The sequence below is a fragment of the Marmota flaviventris genome, chromosome 16, assembly GCF_047511675.1.
Source record: "Marmota flaviventris isolate mMarFla1 chromosome 16, mMarFla1.hap1, whole genome shotgun sequence".
NCBI classification, from domain to species: Eukaryota; Metazoa; Chordata; class Mammalia; order Rodentia; family Sciuridae; genus Marmota; species Marmota flaviventris.
The window spans coordinates 36,150,874-36,168,229 of NC_092513.1; the positions used below are offsets into that span (position 1 = coordinate 36,150,874).

At 38.9% G+C, this 17,356-nt stretch overlaps 1 protein-coding gene across 3 annotated transcripts in view; it reads left to right on the top strand.

The window, feature by feature from the left end:
* The first annotated feature begins 12,178 nt into the window (after positions 1–12,178).
* Positions 12,179–17,356, top strand: part of Rprd1a (regulation of nuclear pre-mRNA domain containing 1A) — a 58,615-nt gene continuing 53,437 nt past the window's right edge. For all 3 annotated transcript variants that reach the window (XM_027935676.2, XM_071602802.1, XM_027935677.3), the window contains exon 1: positions 12,179–12,464. In XM_027935676.2, the coding sequence (XP_027791477.1) occupies positions 12,314–12,464 (151 nt within the window). In that variant the 5' untranslated portion in view covers positions 12,179–12,313. The remainder of the gene's footprint in view (positions 12,465–17,356) is intronic.

A 17,356-nucleotide genomic window follows, 5' to 3' on the forward strand; every position in this document is an offset into this window, starting at 1 on the left:
ATTGGTAAAATAGACGCAAATCCCTACTCTCATCAAGCTTTCATTCTAGTAAAAATAGGTACCCAGGAAATAAGATAAATAGGTAAATTACATGGTATATAAGAAAGTAAAATTTTATTTTAAAAAATAATATTAAGAGCCCAGAAGTTTCTCCCAAAAAGAAAAGTTCCAAGAAAGATGTTGTGAATCCAACTGTCAATTCTCAGACCTCATTTTATTTGATCTGTTAGCAAATCAAATGCATTCTTGCCAGTTTCAAAATCCCACACTACTGGTTTCTTCCCATGTTAATGGTTCTTTTGACTTTTTTTTTTTTTTTTTTGGCGGGGGGGAGGGAGACACGCTCATTTCTTCTCATTTCTTCAGCCTCTGAACATCTGGAGAACCCTGAGCTCAATCCTTGACCTCCATCAGTCTACATGTCCCTGCTTGGTGATCTCATCCAGTCTCATAACTTTAGATGCTACTGTCCTCACCAAACCCCCAAAGTTACAACTCCAGTCCAGAACTCTCTGAATTTGCCTACTCAACATATCCACTGGTTAATGTAAATTTAATATAAATTCCTGTTCTTTTTTTCCTCAAATCCATGCCTTCCCACTGTCTTCCCTGTCTCAGTTAATGGTGGTTTCAGCCTTGCAGTTTTAGCTTGGGCTGAATACTTTAGCATGGTCTTTGACTTTCTCTCTCACCCCTGCCCCCATATCAATAAATCTACTTGTTCTATCTTCAAAGTATACCCAGAATCTGCCTGCTCCTCACTTCCTGTGTTACCAATAATAATTCTCCATGCTTCCATCTTTGTCCTCACACTCCCCCCATTTTAATACATCAGCTAAAGTATTTCTATTTTTAATTAAAACATGAATCCAACCATGCCCTCTTCTGATCAACACTTTCCAATAACTTCCCACATAGATCAGTGTAAAAGCCAAAATCCTTGCAGCAGTTTACGAGGCTCTGTATGAACCTTGCTCCCGCCCTCCACCCATCTTACTGACTGTCCCCAGTTTCTTTCTTCTCTGACCACCCCTCTCCAGCTGCATGAGTGCTCCTTGCTGTCCCTAAGTGACACTAGTCACACTTACATCCTAGGACCTCTACATTGGACTTTCATTTGCTTGCACATCCTAAAATAGCTGTGTGGCTCATGCCTCCCATCCTCCAGATCTTGGAGTGTCACTGCAGTAAAGCTTTCCTTGGCTAACCAATTGGAAAATTTCAATTCTTTACCCGGCTTTCCTTTTCTCCTTACCACTAGCCTCTATCATATACATGGTTCATTCTTCGCCTCCCTGAAAGCTCTGACAAATTGTTGTCTGTTTTATTTATTTCTGTTTCCCAGTACCTGGCTCGGATCTGAGTATGTCATCGCTCTCAGCCACAGACACCAGAAACACACTCATAGCCGAACACACTGAGTTTGGGGCTTGTTGCAATGAGGGAGCATGTACACCAGGGGGAATCATGGAGCATCTCAATGAAAGTGTGCATAAAGAGTACTGAGTTTAACTTGGGGGATTTGGAGGAGGATTCCAGGGGCTTGCTCTGAATTGGAAGCTTTCAGGAAACACGAATAATTCTTAGTGGATTTTATCTAGGAGTGATACCTGTCCTGGAAATCAGGATCGGATTGAAGATTAAACACTTGAGAAACACTGAGGCAAGTGTAGAAAGCAAGTTTTACTTAAGAAAGAGAATATAAACAGCTCAAAAAACTTAACACACACACACACATAACCCAATCAATAAATGGGCTAAGGAACTAAACAGACACTTCACAGAAAAAGAAATACAATTAATGAACAAATATATGAAAAAAATGTTCAACATCTCTAGCAATTAGAGAAAAGCAAACAAAAATACTCTGATTTCATCTCATGCTAGTCAGAATGGCAATTATCAAGAATACAAGCAACTATAAGTGTTGGCGAGGATGTGGGGGGAAAGGTACACTCATACATTGCTGGTGGGACTGCAAATTGGTGCAACCACTCTGGAAAGCAGTATGGAGATTCTTAGAAAACTTGGAATGGAATCATTTGACCCAGCTATTGCACTCCTCAATATATACACAAAGGACTTAAAATCAGCACACTATTGTGAGGCAGTCACATCAATGTCTAGCAGCTCAACTCACAAGAGCTAAACTATGGAACCAAACTAGGTGCCCTTCAACAGACAAATGGATATAGAGGTACATATATGCAATGGAATATTACTCAGCCTTAAAGAAGAATGAAATAAATTAGAGCATTTGCCAGTAAATGAAATGAAGCTAGAGACTATCATGCTAAGTGAAAGAAGCCAATCCCCAAAAAACAAAGACTGAATATTCTCTGTGATACGTAGATGCTAATTCATAATAAGGGTCAGGGGACTAGGGAAGAATAGAAATACTTTGGATTAAGCAGAGAGGAGTGGAGTGAAGGGAGGGGGGTATTGGGGTAGGAAGAATAGTATCATGAATTGGACATTAATACTCTATGTGCACATACAATTACATGGTCAGTGTGATCCTACATCATGTACAACCGAATGAGAAGTTATACTCCATTTATGTATTACGTGTCAGAATGCGTTCTACTGTCATGTATAACTAAATAGAGAAAATTTTTAAAAATACAAAACTAAAATATCTTAGTTAAGGTTTTACAGACTAAATAAAATAGTACTTTAATGCTCCCCAAAACAAGAATGAAAGAAAGAAAAGAAAGAGAACAGAGAGGGCAGACTTCTCTGGAGAGTCAGCAGGGCGCAGAGCTGGGTGTGTCTAGCCTTTTTGTAGATCCCAGATTCCCCCTTCCCCTTCCTCCCTCCCACAAAATGTGCTTAAGGGCAGGAAGGAGCAGCCCAGGGGGTAATTGCTTGTGTTGATAGTTTGGATCTCAGGAGGCATTAGCAACCGGTTGAGCAGGAAAGTACAACCAGAGGTGTTAGCAAACCCTTTCCCTTACTTTGATAATCAGTCCTCATCTTTTGAACCTGACCGGATCGATTATTATCTAGGAGGACTACAGGTCCTTTGCTGGTCTCAGAAGGAGGCAAGAAGAAAGAAGCAGCACTCATACAGTGGGAAGAAGGCCATTTTTGGTAATTCTGTGATTTACATACCCACCTTGTTTTGTGTATGTGTGTGCCTAGATAAGACTTAGGAAGTGGTCTTGTTTTTGTTTTGTTTATGACACACTTTCAAGATCACACAGTGGGCTTGTCTAGTGTAGGTGTTTTATGAAAGCATTTTAATCAGGAAAATATTGTGGCCAGACATATGAATGCCAGACCACCTGCTAACGTCATAGAGGGCAAGCTGTTGGAGCCCGGCCAGTTCTCCTTGTCAGAGGTTACTTTTCCCTTTTTCAAATAAAACTTTGGTGAAGGACCAAATGGCTGAGTGTAATGGTGGTTTTCATACATCTATAGGGCTGTTTTGTGGAAGTAAAGTTAGGCTCCTTATTTGGGTAGAGGGGCAGTCCTGGGGATTGAACTCAGGGACTTGTGCATGCTAGGCAAGTACACTAACACTGAGCTACATCCTCATCCAAGGAGTCAGGTTCATTTTCTAAGAATTCAGAGGGTGGAGATGGGACAATTGGGTAAAGTCAGAGAGTGAGCAGCTTTACAACCGAAGAACTGTGACAAAAGGAAGCTCCCGGTGTAGGAAGATGAGTTTCAGTGGCTTGACTTTTTAACAGAGGTTGGAGGGATAATAGTTGTGATATTGTAGAAGTGTCTAAGTGCATGAAAGGCTGGTCAGAAATTTCTGTGACGTTGTGTCAAGATCTGCCAAAGCTCACTGGCCTTGTATCTGCTTCCCATGATGTTCTCTGCAAGAAGCAGACATTGGCTACACTAAGATGAAGGAATAGGTATCCCAATTCTTTCAGACCTTAGAAACAGGGAAATGTGGAAGAAAACATCTCGTAGTACAATTCATTAGGGCGGTTTTAAGTAATTTTCATGAAGGGTGATAGACCCACCACCATCACCACCATGGAACATTTGGCAAGGCCTGGAGACATTTTTAGATTGTCACAAAGGGGGGTGCATAGTTTGCTGCTTACACATAGTCAGTAGAAGGCAGGATGGTACTAAGCAGCATGTAATACAGAGGACAACCTCCCATTCAGTTCATTTTCCGTTGCTACAACAAAACCCCTGAGATTTGGTATTGTATAAATAATAGAAGTTAGCCTGGCACAATGGTGCACCCCTATAATCCCAGAGGCTTGGGAGGCTGAGGCAGGAGGATCCCAAGTTCAAAGCCAACCTCAGCAAAAGCAAGGCACTAAGCAACTGAGTGAGACTCTTGTCTCTAAATAAAATACAAAATGGGGCTGGGGATGTGGCTCAGTGTTTGAATGCCCCTGAGTTCAATCCCTGGAACCTACCCCCACCCCACCCCCAAAATAATAGAAGTTTATTTGGCTCAAGGTAATAGAGGATGGGAAGTTCAAGAGCATTGTGCCACCATCTGCTTGGCATCTAAGGAAGGCTTTCTTGCTGCATCATAACATGGCAGAGGGCATGCAATGGCAAAATAGAGCAAGCATATATCTAGGTCTCACTTTCTCTTCTTGAAAAATGACTAATAATAAGATGGGGTCTTTCATGACCTCATCTAATACTGCTTACCTTCCAAAGGCCTCACCTCTAAATTCCATTAACATATGAATTTGGAGATTGAGTTTCCAACACATGAACATTTACAGGACATATTCAAACTATCACATACCTGCCTCAAAATAGCAATCATGCCAATCAAAGTTTGAGAGACCCTGTTTAAGAGCGAAGGGAAGAATCATAGATACATAGGAAGGAGTAGGTCACGATGACTCTGGGGGTGATGGGGAATTTTTTTTTTTTTTTTTTGGTACAGAGGATTGAACCAAGGGTGCTTAACCTCTGAGCCACATTCCCAGCCCCACCTTATTTGTATTTATTTATTTATTTATTTTTATTTTGAGACAGAATCTCTCTAAGTTGCTTAGTGCCTCACTAAATTGCCAAGGTTGGCTCTGAATTGGTGATCCTCCAGCCTTGGCGTCCTGAGCCACTAGGATTATAGGCATGTACCACCATGCCCAGCTGGGGAAAGATTTTACAGAGGAGGTGGTATCTGAGCTGGGTTTTAAATGAATAATACAAATTCCTGGTAAAAAATTGCTTAAAGCCAGGCACAGTGAGTGGCATACTTGTATGATCCCAGGGCCTTGGAAGGCTGAGACAGGAGGATTGCAAGTTTGAGGCCAGATTTGGCAATTTAGTGAGTCCCTGAGCAATTTAATGAGGCTGTTAACAAGGCTCCACTTCTTGCTCTGGACTTAACCTTGCTGCTTTGTTACTACAGCTTATTTATTTATTTTTTTTAAGAGAGAGAGAGAGAGAGAGAGAGAGAAATTTTTTTAATATTTATTTTTTAGTTTTCGGTGGACACGACATCTTTATTTTATTTGTATGTGGTGCTGAGGATCAAACCCAGAGACTCGCGCATGCCAGGCGAGCGCGCTACCGCTTGAGCCACATCCCCAGCCCATTAAAGCTTATTTTATTTATTTTTTAAAATCTTTTTTCTTAGCTGTTGGTGGACATTATTTAATTAATTAATTTATATAAATGGTGCTGAGAATTGAACCCAGTGCCTTATACATGCCAGGCAAGCATTCTACCCCTGAACCACAACCCCAGTCCCACGGCGTCTTATTTTAAATCTGACATATTTTTTTTTCCTTTCCCCTTTCCTTCTCCCCTTCCCTAACCTTGGGGGGAAGCAAGATTACCCTACTTTCTTCCTGTCCTAGGCCAAGTTATCTGTCCTTGAGCACACATACACAGGAATGAAGTAATTCAGACTTCAGGGATGGCACCAGAAGACCTAAGAAATAGCTCTCTCAAGGCTACAAGTGAATTCTGACCCCTGACAGGGGACACCTGGAATGTAGCCTTTGAGTCACCTCTTTAGAAGGCCTCTGTTCCCCCTGATGGTCAGAATCACAGACTCTGGGACAGGGGTCCCCCGTGTTTCTCCTTTACTAGTAAAGCAGTAAAACTTGTTTTTTCTTTTTCTCAAGACCATGTCCTCATTATTGGATTAACATTAGGGATAAGGACAAAGCTTCTGGTAACAAGACTGTCTCAAAATAAAAAAATAAAAGGGACTGGAGATGTAGCACAGTGGAAGAGCGCCCCTGGGTTCAGTCCCTTATTGCTAAAAACAAAATAAAAGAAAACAAAACAAAATTTAATTTATTATGAATTTGAAATTCTGTATGATAGATGGAATGATACAACATCTGCTGCAAAATAATGCAGTAGGAGAGTCATGTAGAAAAGTTTGGCCAGGAGTTGATAATTATTGAACTGGTGATAGGTACAGAGAGAGTCTTTTTTTTTTTTTTTTCATGTGCTTATTTTTGTTTTTCGTTTTTTTGTTTTATTCCCCGGAGCTTGGGTTCAAACCCATGGCCTTGTGCATGCTGGGCAAACACTCTATCACTGAGCTATACCCCCAGCCTTTCATGAACTTTTAACTTTTGTATATTCTAGAAATTTTCTATAATAAAAAATGAAATCAGTTTTTCTCTTTTTTTTGTAGTAAAATATAAATAACATAAAATTTGTGATTTTAATTATTTTAATATGTACAATGCAGTGGCAGAGAATGCATTCACAACCAGTATCACTATGTATTTGCAGAACTTTTCATCATCCCAAACAGCAACTCTCTACCCATTAAATAACTTACTATTCCCTCCCTCCCTTCCCTTGGTAACCTCTATCCACTTTCTGTCCCAATGAACTTGACTACTGTAGGTACGTTATATAAGTGGAATCCTACAATATTTGTCCTTTTAAGGCTGGCTTATGTCTCTTCCCATAATGTTTTCAAGATTGACTTGTTTTTTTGTTTTTTTTTCTTGGACCTCTGTTTTATTTTATTCACGATCCAGATCTTGTTTTGAAGTTCTTCATGGCACTGAATAAATGCCTTTGAAAGCCAGATCTCTGAATTTATCTCCCTGGACTTTGACTCTCCTTATGAGATCCAGGGTATGCATTTCAACACAAATTTCTTATCTTTCAATTCAGGGAAGAGATATGAAAGAAAGGATGTGGTCTCTTCTGTGAAAGACAAGGAGACACCTGTCACAAGTCCTTCTCGTCTCTTCATCTACTTTGGGCTATTGTACATGAAGACATCACCCTCGCTGGGGCCTCTCATGCTTTCTCATCTCCATTGAAAGGTTCATTCTCCCTGCTTCTTACTTAGAATTCTTGGCCTCATCTTTGAATCTCCTCTTCTTTTTTTTTTTTTTCAAGATTCACTTTTAATACCACTTTTTTTTTGACCCATGTGGTAACATCTATTGGCTGAATAATTTTTCATTATACTATATGCTTCATTTTGTTTATTCATTCATCTATTGATTTAAACCAATTTGTAAAAGGAAATACCTAGCTGGGTATGGTGGCATACCCCTATAATCTCAGCTACTTTGAAGGCAGGAGGATTTGTAAATTCAAGGCCAGCCTTCCCAATTTAGTGAGACCCTGTCTCATAATAAAAAATAAAAAGTCACAGTGGCACATACCTCTAATCCCAGGGGCTTCGGAGGCTGAAGCAGGAGGATCTCAAGTTCAAAACCAGCCTCAACAATAGCAAGGCCCTAAGCAATTTAGTGACACCCTGTCTCAAAAAATAAATAAACAAACAAATAAACAAATAAATAAAAAAAAATAAAAAGAACTGGGAAGGGGTTTGGGGTTGTGGCTTAGTGGCAGAGCACTTGCCTCCCATGCCCTGCATTTGATCCTCAGCACCACAAACATGAATAAATAAAATAAAGGTATTGTGTTCATCTACAAGGACTGGGCATGTGAGGGTGAGGTTAAGTGCCCCTGGGTTCAATCCCTGATACCAAAAAAAAAAAAAAAAAAGAGTTAATTGGTAAGTGTTTATTATAAGATTGAAACTTGTGTTGAAGGGCTCTAAGGAGATTATAGCATGAGTCCTAGATTGATGCAGTTCAGAAGCAAGGGTAATTTGGTGATTCAGTAAAGCTTTGGTAATTTTTATGTAGAGGGCCATAGGGTTAAGGTGGGTCTAGAGATTTGTGATTGGTAAAGGAACTGCAGTCATTTATACTATATTAATAATTTTATGGTTTTAGGGTGGCCTTGACTATCTTTCTCAATTGCAGTTGCAGAACAGGCTTCTCTAATTATTGTTTCTATCCTCTGAGAATATTTTTTGTTAGGAACATTAGAGCCTAGCTGTCAGCAACTTAGGTTATCTTTTTACTTGCAATTCCCCATTTTACTAAAGAGCAGCCCGTGAGACATATTCTGTGAAATTCCATTTCATTATCAAGAGTTCCCTGATCAGAAGGGCATGTAGAAAAAAGAGAGAGAAAAAAAAAGAAAGTTTAGAGAGAATACCCTCTGTTGCTTAATTCAAGTCAATACTTCATAGTCCTTTTGTTGAAAATGAGCTATGAAATCATCAGATGTAATAATGAATACTTAATATCCTCATTTATTTGTTTCCTGGAATCTTTTTAATGGTATTAAAAGCCCAGAGAAATCTGTAAGGATGTAATTATAACATTTTTCTTTTAAGACAGCGTATGTTCTACCTTGAAAAACTAATGTTATATCCACACTCTACAAGTTTATGCCATTTAAGTTTATAACAGAAGTTGCTAAAGTCCTTTCCATTAAGGTTATTCTTTAATTTTCTCCAGAACTTAAAAACTCCTTGTCTAAGATCATGGAGAACCTAATTAGGTGGCTGGTGAGGACAGTGTCAGTTCATACCTGTTGGTTAATTGGTGATAAAACTAAACTGGCTAAGCTATGGATCCAACCTAGGTGCCCTTCAACAGGTGAATGGATAAGGAAAATGTGGTATATATACACAATGGACTATTACTCAGCCATAAAGAAGAATGAAATTATGGCATTTGCTGGTAAATGGATGGATCTGGAGACTATCATGCTAAGTGAAACACTTAAATATGTACATTTAAGTGTTTACATTTTCAAAATTTGTTGCTAGTGTATATTGTGTGTTGATCTTATATCATGCAAATTTGCTGGATTTGTTTATTAGCTCTAATATTTTTTTTGTGGATTGTTTAAGATTTCTATATCTTTGTGTATGTGTGTGGGGGGAAGTTTTGGGACTTGAACCCAGAGACCTTTATCACTGAGTCACATCCAACATCCTTCCCCCCCCACAACGTCCTTTTTACTTTATTTTGAGACAGGGTCTTCCTAAGTTGCCAAGGCTGGCTTCAAACTTGTGATCCTTCTGCCTCAGCCTCTTGAGTCACTGAAGATTTCTATATACTAAACATATGAAATAAGGTCATGTCTTCTGTGAATAAAAATAATTTTGTCTTCTTTTAATTTGGAGACAAGATATGAAAATTAGCCATAAGTATCAAAAACAGTTATAATAGACATTTTGAAAACACAGCAATCAGAAACAATGTTGGTAAGTATAGATCTAACAGGCCAAAGCAGAAAGCCATGGTATTCATGTACAGAATACTGTGGGAGTTCCGATCAGAAACAGCCAAGTCAGATTGCAAACCAAGGAAGACCTAAGAGTTGGTGCTTCAACTGAGTCACTGAGAGTAAAATCTGTCTGGAGGTGGGGGGAGAATATATACTAAATTATAAGTAACTTAGACTAGTAGTTTAATCGCAAAGGAAGGAATACAAATCAGTAGATAATACAGAAAAAGAATCTTACATGGATTGGATTGGGTGGGAATGGAAGGTGGTTTTTAAAATTCAGGTACAATTGAAATAGAAAGACAGTGGGAAGAATTGAAATCACAGGTGAAGAAACAAATTGGGAGAAGATAAGTAGCAATTTTGGTGGCTGCAGAGCTCATGGAAGGGAATAGTGTTAAATATATTTAAATGTCTCTGAAGATAGGTAGGTTAAACTCAGTCTGCGTTAATTTTCAAAACTAGGCTAAGTGAACTGGATCAACAGGGGTGTTCAGTGGGGAAAGTGAAGGATGACACAGGAATGGACATAGGAGTGAGAAAAGGAGAAAGGAGACTTACTTCATCTCTCCTCTTCGAACTTCCAGTTATTGTATGAAAAATGGGCAAGATAAACTGTACTTATAACGAAACAGATGAATAAACTGTCTTATAACCAAACAGATGAATAAACATTTTGATGAATACTTGGTGCAATGTTCTTGAATAGTACTTCTCAAAGTACTGTTCAATCTGGTTTAGGAATTTCTGTGGTTTCTTATTATCTTTCTGGAAGTTTCTTAATATTTAGAATGTGACAATGTTCCGTTTTTTTGGTATCCTTTGTGAATTACCATAGTTAAGGCAAATACCACGTCAAAATTTGATGGATTAATGATGATATTTTTGACAATTAATTTTTTTTACATTGTTGGGGATTGGATTTAGGGCCTTGTACATTTCAAAGCACTTGCTCTCCCATGAGTTACCTTCCCAGCACTCTGAAATTATTTTAACTATATAAGTAATATATGAACATATTTAAAAAAATTTTTTTAGTTGTAGATGGACACAATATCTTTTTTCAAAAAATATTTCTTTTTAGTTTTTTTAGGTGGACACAATATCTTCATTTCATTTTTATGTGGGGCTGAGGATCCAACGCAGTGCCTAATGCATGCCAGGTGAGCGCACTACCACTTGACCACATCCCCAGGCCCTGGACACAATATCTTTATTATTTACCTTTACATGGCGCTGAGGGTCGAACCCAGGGCCTCACATGTGCAAGGCAAACACTCTACCACTGAGCCAGCCCCTACATGAACATATTATTATCATAAAAAATGAAAATATAGCCTGTAGTTCCAGAGACTTGGGAGCTGAGGCAGGAGGACTGCAAGTTCAAGGCCAGCCTCAGCAACTTAAAACATTCAGGGGCTACACACTCCAGCAGATGTTCAGAGTACAAGAAAATGGGCAGGAGAATCATGACCATGTGCTTCTGGAGGTATAAAGTGGCTTTGTTATTTTGTAGCCTCTCCTGGAAACAGGAATAGTCTGTAGAGATGGGCAAGTAGTCCCAGAAGTAGGGATGAGCAGAGTCAAGGGCACAGACTTTATGTTGCCTGGCTTCTGGATTTCAAGAAACTTGGTGTTGACGATAACGTTAGGCACCCAGGGCAACGTAGTAGTGATGGAAGGCAGAGCTCACAGGTGTGATGGGTAATGTATATGAGAAGAATAGGCTAAGTGCTGAGCCTGGAGAAGAAAAACCAGCCAAACCCGTATTAAACCATGTGGACCCCTTGGGAAGATTGTCCTCAGCATCTGGCTTAGACCTCAAATTCCCACAGACCGACAAGTGGATTGTCATTTATTTATTGTTTCTGGGTTTTTTGTTTGTTTGTTTGTTTCTGGGGATTGATCCCAGGGCCATTTTTGTTTTTTGTTTCTGGGGATTGATTCCAGGGCCTCCCACAAGGAAATCTTGCTGTATAACTGAGCTACACTCCCATCCCCTTATTGGTGTATTTTCTTTTTCTTTTCGTTTGTTCTTTTAAACACATGGCCTTGCTGTGTTTCCTAGGCTGGCCTTGAACTCCTGAGTGGGACCATAGGCACCTGCCCCAGTGTGGTTTATACTATTTTTTTTGTTTGTTTGTTTGTTTTTCAACAGTGGGGATTAAACTCTGGGTGTCATGCATGCTAGACAAGCAATCTATCACCGGGTTACATCATCAGGCCTTTAAAATTTTTATTTTAAGAGAGGGTCTCCCTAAGAAGCATACACTAGTCTTGAGTTTGCGATGCTCCTGCCTCAGCCTCCTGAATAGCTGAGATAATGGCGTAGTTATCAAGGTAATAATCATGTAAACAGACTTCCAAGGTGGCTGCACCGATTTAAATCAATGTGCTCACCCGTGTAATTATCTGTATTAACTGCTTATTTTGCAGAGACAGGATTCCCCAAAATGATTGTAGGCCCCAAAACACAAGCCCTGCCTCCAGCCCTGTCCCCGCCCACTTCCCAGGCACTAGCTTAGGCCCTACCCCTTCCGCCCGGTGGTCCCGCCTCTGGGCGGCACCTCCTTTCCCAGGGCTAGTAGCGGGAGGGGCGTGGTGGCCGGCCGTGACGTCACTGCCGGCCGGACGCCATCTTGCTGGTTTGCGGAGGGACTTGGATGTAGCGGCGTCGGTGGTGAGGGCGTGGGGAAGGGTGGGGTGAGGGGGCGAGGCCGCGACGAGCGCGGCGAAACTCTCCTCCCCTTGGCCCCACCGCGTGGGTCGGCGTGAACGCGGTTTTGGAGGGATGTCCGCCTTCTCTGAGGCGGCGCTGGAGAAGAAGCTGTCGGAGTTGAGCAACTCGCAGCAGAGCGTGCAGACCTTGTCCCTGTGGCTCATCCACCACCGCAAGCACTCGCGGCCCATCGTCACCGTGTGGGAGCGGGAGCTGCGGAAAGGTGAGTCTCCTGCGCCTCTTGGCTTCCCTGGCGCTCCGGGGATCCCCTATCCCCCTTCCTCAGCGCCCGGCTCCCAAGAGGGCCCCTACTCGGGCCCCGCCGACTCCGACATCGGGAGATCTGTCTTCGTGCCCTCGCGCGGTGGTCCGCGAGCTTGTAGGTGCAGCGTGCATCGCCCTTCCTGCAAAGTCCGCGCTTAGTACCTATTTATTGAATAAAGAAGGGAATGATACTCTTAAAAAATTCGACTAATTTAATGCAGGTACAGCAGTAGGGGCTTGAGACTCTGCACCCAGCTGGGGCCAGAAACTCAGGCAGTCGGTATTCCTTCCCCCCCCGAAGTTATAGGATGGGGAGGGAAATGGAAAGGAAAATATTGGTGTGAGCTTGGGAGATGGTTCCATAATTTCTAGAACCCAAGTCTTGTAAAATTAATAGATCAATTTTAGAACTGGGAGTCTAAAATAAGAAGACGCGTGATGCAGTAAAAAGAACCCTGACTTTGTAGATTTTTAGAGGATATGGGTTGGTAAATTTCTTTTAACCTCTGTTATTGTAGATAATTCATCTGAAAATGAAAAAGTTAGAGCTAATGATCTAAAGGCTGTTTTTGCTTTATGAGTATATGCTTCTAGTGCAGTGTCTTTGTTTTGTAGAATATTTGACAGTGTTCTTGTAAACGTAGTAAACTTTTTTGAGCAGATGTCTTGCTGAAATATCCAAAATCATTTCACTTATGCAGAGCACCTTTGTGAAAAACAGTTTATGTTAGTGCCAACGGAAAAGAAAAAATTCCACTTTTCTACTTGCTTAGTCTTGAGTTTGTATCTTTATTCTTAATTCATTGGGTTGAGTGGGCACTTTTCTTTATTGTTTCAGACATCCTGATGGACATGATGATTATTAAAGTGTGAAGAGTCTTAACAAACATTAATCAAAATAGATGCTTACTAACTGACTCGTATGAAAGCCAAAATATGGTGGTGACTGTGTAGAATGGAGACCGCCTGTGCTTGTCTTGTATATTTCTGTGGTTAAGGAAATGTCATCCCTTAGAAGAAATTTGAGTTGCAGCCCTGTTTTTCAGTTTATGTAGACATGTATGTGTATTGACTTTGAAGGAGGAATTCATCTATGAGTGGACAAAAACGTTTGCGAAACACTGATAAGGTCTTCAAAGTAACTGTGAACTTGAGAAGTCAATAGTTTCTGCACTATTAGATTTCAAAATCAGCACCTGGTTTATCTTTTGGGGGGCTGGGAGAGAGTATGTAGAAACACCTACAACCAATAAAGTATTAATACCCAGACTACCTTAAGAACTGTTAAAAATTAATAGAAAAATGACAGTACTGTTTTTAAACTTTTCAGGAGGAAACCTGAATGTCAACAAATGATACTTAGTAATGAGGAAAAAATAAACCAGCAAGGTATCATTTTATGTTCATCAGTTTGGCAAAATTAAAATGAATGACAGTATCAAGAACTGCTGAGGATGAAAAGAAACAGTAACTCTTTTTTTTTTTTTTTTTTTTGGTACTAGATATTGAACCAAGAGTTGCTTTACCATTGAGCCACATCCCAGTCCTTTTTATTTTGAGACAGGACCTCACTTTTAGTTGTGGAGGCTGGCCCCAAACATGAACATCAGATCCTCCTGTCTTAGCCTCTCAGGTTGCTGGGATTACAGTTGTGGGCCACCGCACCCAGTGAGAAACAGTAACGCTTAACACTGCTTGGTGGAAATGTAAAAAGGTAAAATAATTCTGGAGGTCAATTTAATAACCTTTAATGAAATTGAAGGTATACACCCTTTAACTTAGCAGTTCTCCTTCTAGGAATATATCCTAGAAATGAGTACATGCTACAGAATTGTTTTATTGCAGCTTTGTAACAAAAATGGAAACAATTTGAACATTCCATTAAAGAATGAGCAACCATATTTTTATATTCATATAGTATAATGCTGTCCAACAGTTTTCATAAATGAACTAGAGCTACATGAAAGAACATGACTGAATTAAGAAACAACAAACAAAATCTTGAGCTAAGAAAACATTAGGTATAGACCAGTATGCCATTTGGTAAAGTTTAGAAACATGTAAGAATGATACTCTTTTTTGTTTACATATAGCTGTAGATATAGTTAAATCATGAATAGCAGTGTTTAACACTATATTCCAAGATAGTAATTATCATAGGAAGAGAGGAAATGCAATGGGATTTGTGCTATCTAATGTTTCATATGTTTTAAAACAAGCCCTTCACAGTATTGCATCTCCCAGTTACTTGGGAGATTGAGAAAAGAGGATCACAAGTTCAAGGCTAATCTGGGCAACTAGAGACCCTGTCTCAAAATAAAAATAAAAAGGATTGTATCTGTAAACTTTGAAAAGTCAAGAATTTACATTGTATTGGGACTGGGGATATAGCTCAGTTGGTAGAGTGCTTGTCTTGCATGCACAAAGCCCTGGGTTCAATCCCCAGCACCACAAAAAAAAAAAAAAAAGAATTTACATTGTAGTGATAGTGTGCTTACCTAACATGTGAAGTCCTGGATTCAATTCCAATACCACAAAACGTTTTAAAAAGGTACAAATATGTGAAAATGATAAAATGTGCTGTTAACTGAGTTTAAGGATGTTTCCATTTTTTAAAAAAAATCCTTCATAATTAGGAAAAAAAAAAAGGCGTATCAATAGATGCTTTAGGAAGGGTGATGATGGTGAATGTAGTGGTGGTGGTGGTGGTGGTGAACATACTGCTGCTGCAATTCTTATATTGGTCTGAATTAGCCTACCAAGAGTTTCCTTTCCTTGACAGTGACTACCTTTGCAGGGTACTTTTTGTGTCCTCTCACCTTCTTGCAGTTTTGTTTTTCAATTTCAACATCCTAGTCTCATGTAGCACAATGATAATGGCAATCACATACTGATTGTGGACTAGGAAACTACCACTTTATATTATGTTGTAGACTGGGTGTGTGTGTCATGTTGGTTATGAAGTAAGGTAGTGGGCTTCTTTGTGTTGTTTTCTTATTTCAATTTTTAGCTTTCTTAGCCCTAGCAGACTACTTTTGTTGAAAGTTTTTGGGTATTTGTTGAATTCATATTCACTAATAAGGTTATAGGTTAGATGCTGGTTTTATGTACTGTACATATCTAAAAAAATTTTTTTGTAGTTGTAGATAAACAAAATGCCTTTATTTTATTTGTTTCATTTCTATGTGGTGCTAAGGATTGAACCCAGTGCCTCACACATGGGAGGCAAGTGCTCTGCCACTGAGCTACTGACCCAGCCCTGTACTGTGTGTGTGTGTATTTATTTTATAAAATATTTGTTTTTTAGTTGTAGTTGGACACAATATTTTATTTATTCATTTTTATGTGGTGCTGAGGATTGAACCCTGGACCTCGCAAGTCCTAGGCAAGCGCTCTACCGCTGAGCCACAATCCCAGCCCCAATACCTTTGTTTTATTTATTTATTTTTCTGTGGTACTAAAGATCCAACCCAGGGCATCCCACATGCTAGGCAAGCACTCTACCTCTGTACTGTATATTTTTAACTGCTTTATTTTATTTGGTTTTAGAAAGTAGAAAGTTAAAGAATATTTGTCAGTTGCTTTAAAAACATATAGCAATATAAATCATTGAAATGGAGATTCTGAATTGATAATTCCATGGCTTCTATACTGTCTGATACTGTTACTTCTTTCTCTTTTAGAGTTAGAATTGAACAAGTAGACAATGTTTATATTTTCTTTCTAAGTTTTTATACTTAAAAGGATTTTATGTTTTCAAGCTGACTTTATAAACCTAATCATATTTTCTGCATCTTTGAAGATAATTGTCAAATTATATTTTGGTTTGTATTTATTTTTTTTACTTTCTTTTTAAAGGTTTTTCACATTCCTTTCCAATAATTAGATTTGTAGTATAAAGTGATTTTTGTAACATTTTGATGGCAGGTTTAAATTATCAGCCAGTAGGCTGATTAAAAAACAAATTATTATAAAAGATGTCAAACAGGTATAAATTCCCATTGTAGTCATTGCCTAGCTTTCACGATTTTAACCTTTAACATCTGAAAAAATTTAGTTTCTTAAAATATTATCAGATATTCAAAAAGTATTTTTTTCCTTGTTATCTTGTTCTTTTTCTTTCTTTTTTTTTTTTAGCCATTTGTTTGATTCAGGATCCAAATAGCTTCCTTATTGCAATTTATTACCATATTCCTTAAATCTATTTACATCTATGGTTTCTCCTTTTCATTTTAAATTTATTCATTGAAAAAAGATCAAATTGGTTATCTCATAGAAATTTCCAGTCTAGACTAGGAATTTCTGAGACTTTTTGGTTTGAGGATTCCTTTACTTTTAAAAATTGTTATAAAGTTAGGCATGGTGATACACACTTGTAATCTAAGCTACTTGAGAGGCTGAGGTAGGATCACAAGTTTAAGGCGAGCCTGGGCAATTTACTGGGATCCTGCCTCAAAATAAAGAAGGGCTAGGACTGTAGCTCAGTGATAAAATGCTTGCCTAGCATGCATGAGAACCTGGATTCATTTCCCAGCACTGGGAGAAAAAAAATATTGAGCACTTCAAGTCTTTTTTTTTTTGTTTTTTTAATGTGGATTAAATCTATTGGTAATTGCTACATTAGAAATTAAAACATTTAAAATAGTTACTAATTATTTAGCTTATTAAAATGACAATACTAAATTGATCAGGTTAACAAAATAACATTTTGAATGAAAAATAATTATATTTTCTAAAAAAAAATTAGAGAGTGTTTTACATTTTTACAAATCTTTTTTGTGTTTATGGTGTTGGTCCAGGGCCTCCTGCATGGTAAGCATGCACTTTACCACTGAGCTATACTTAGACCCT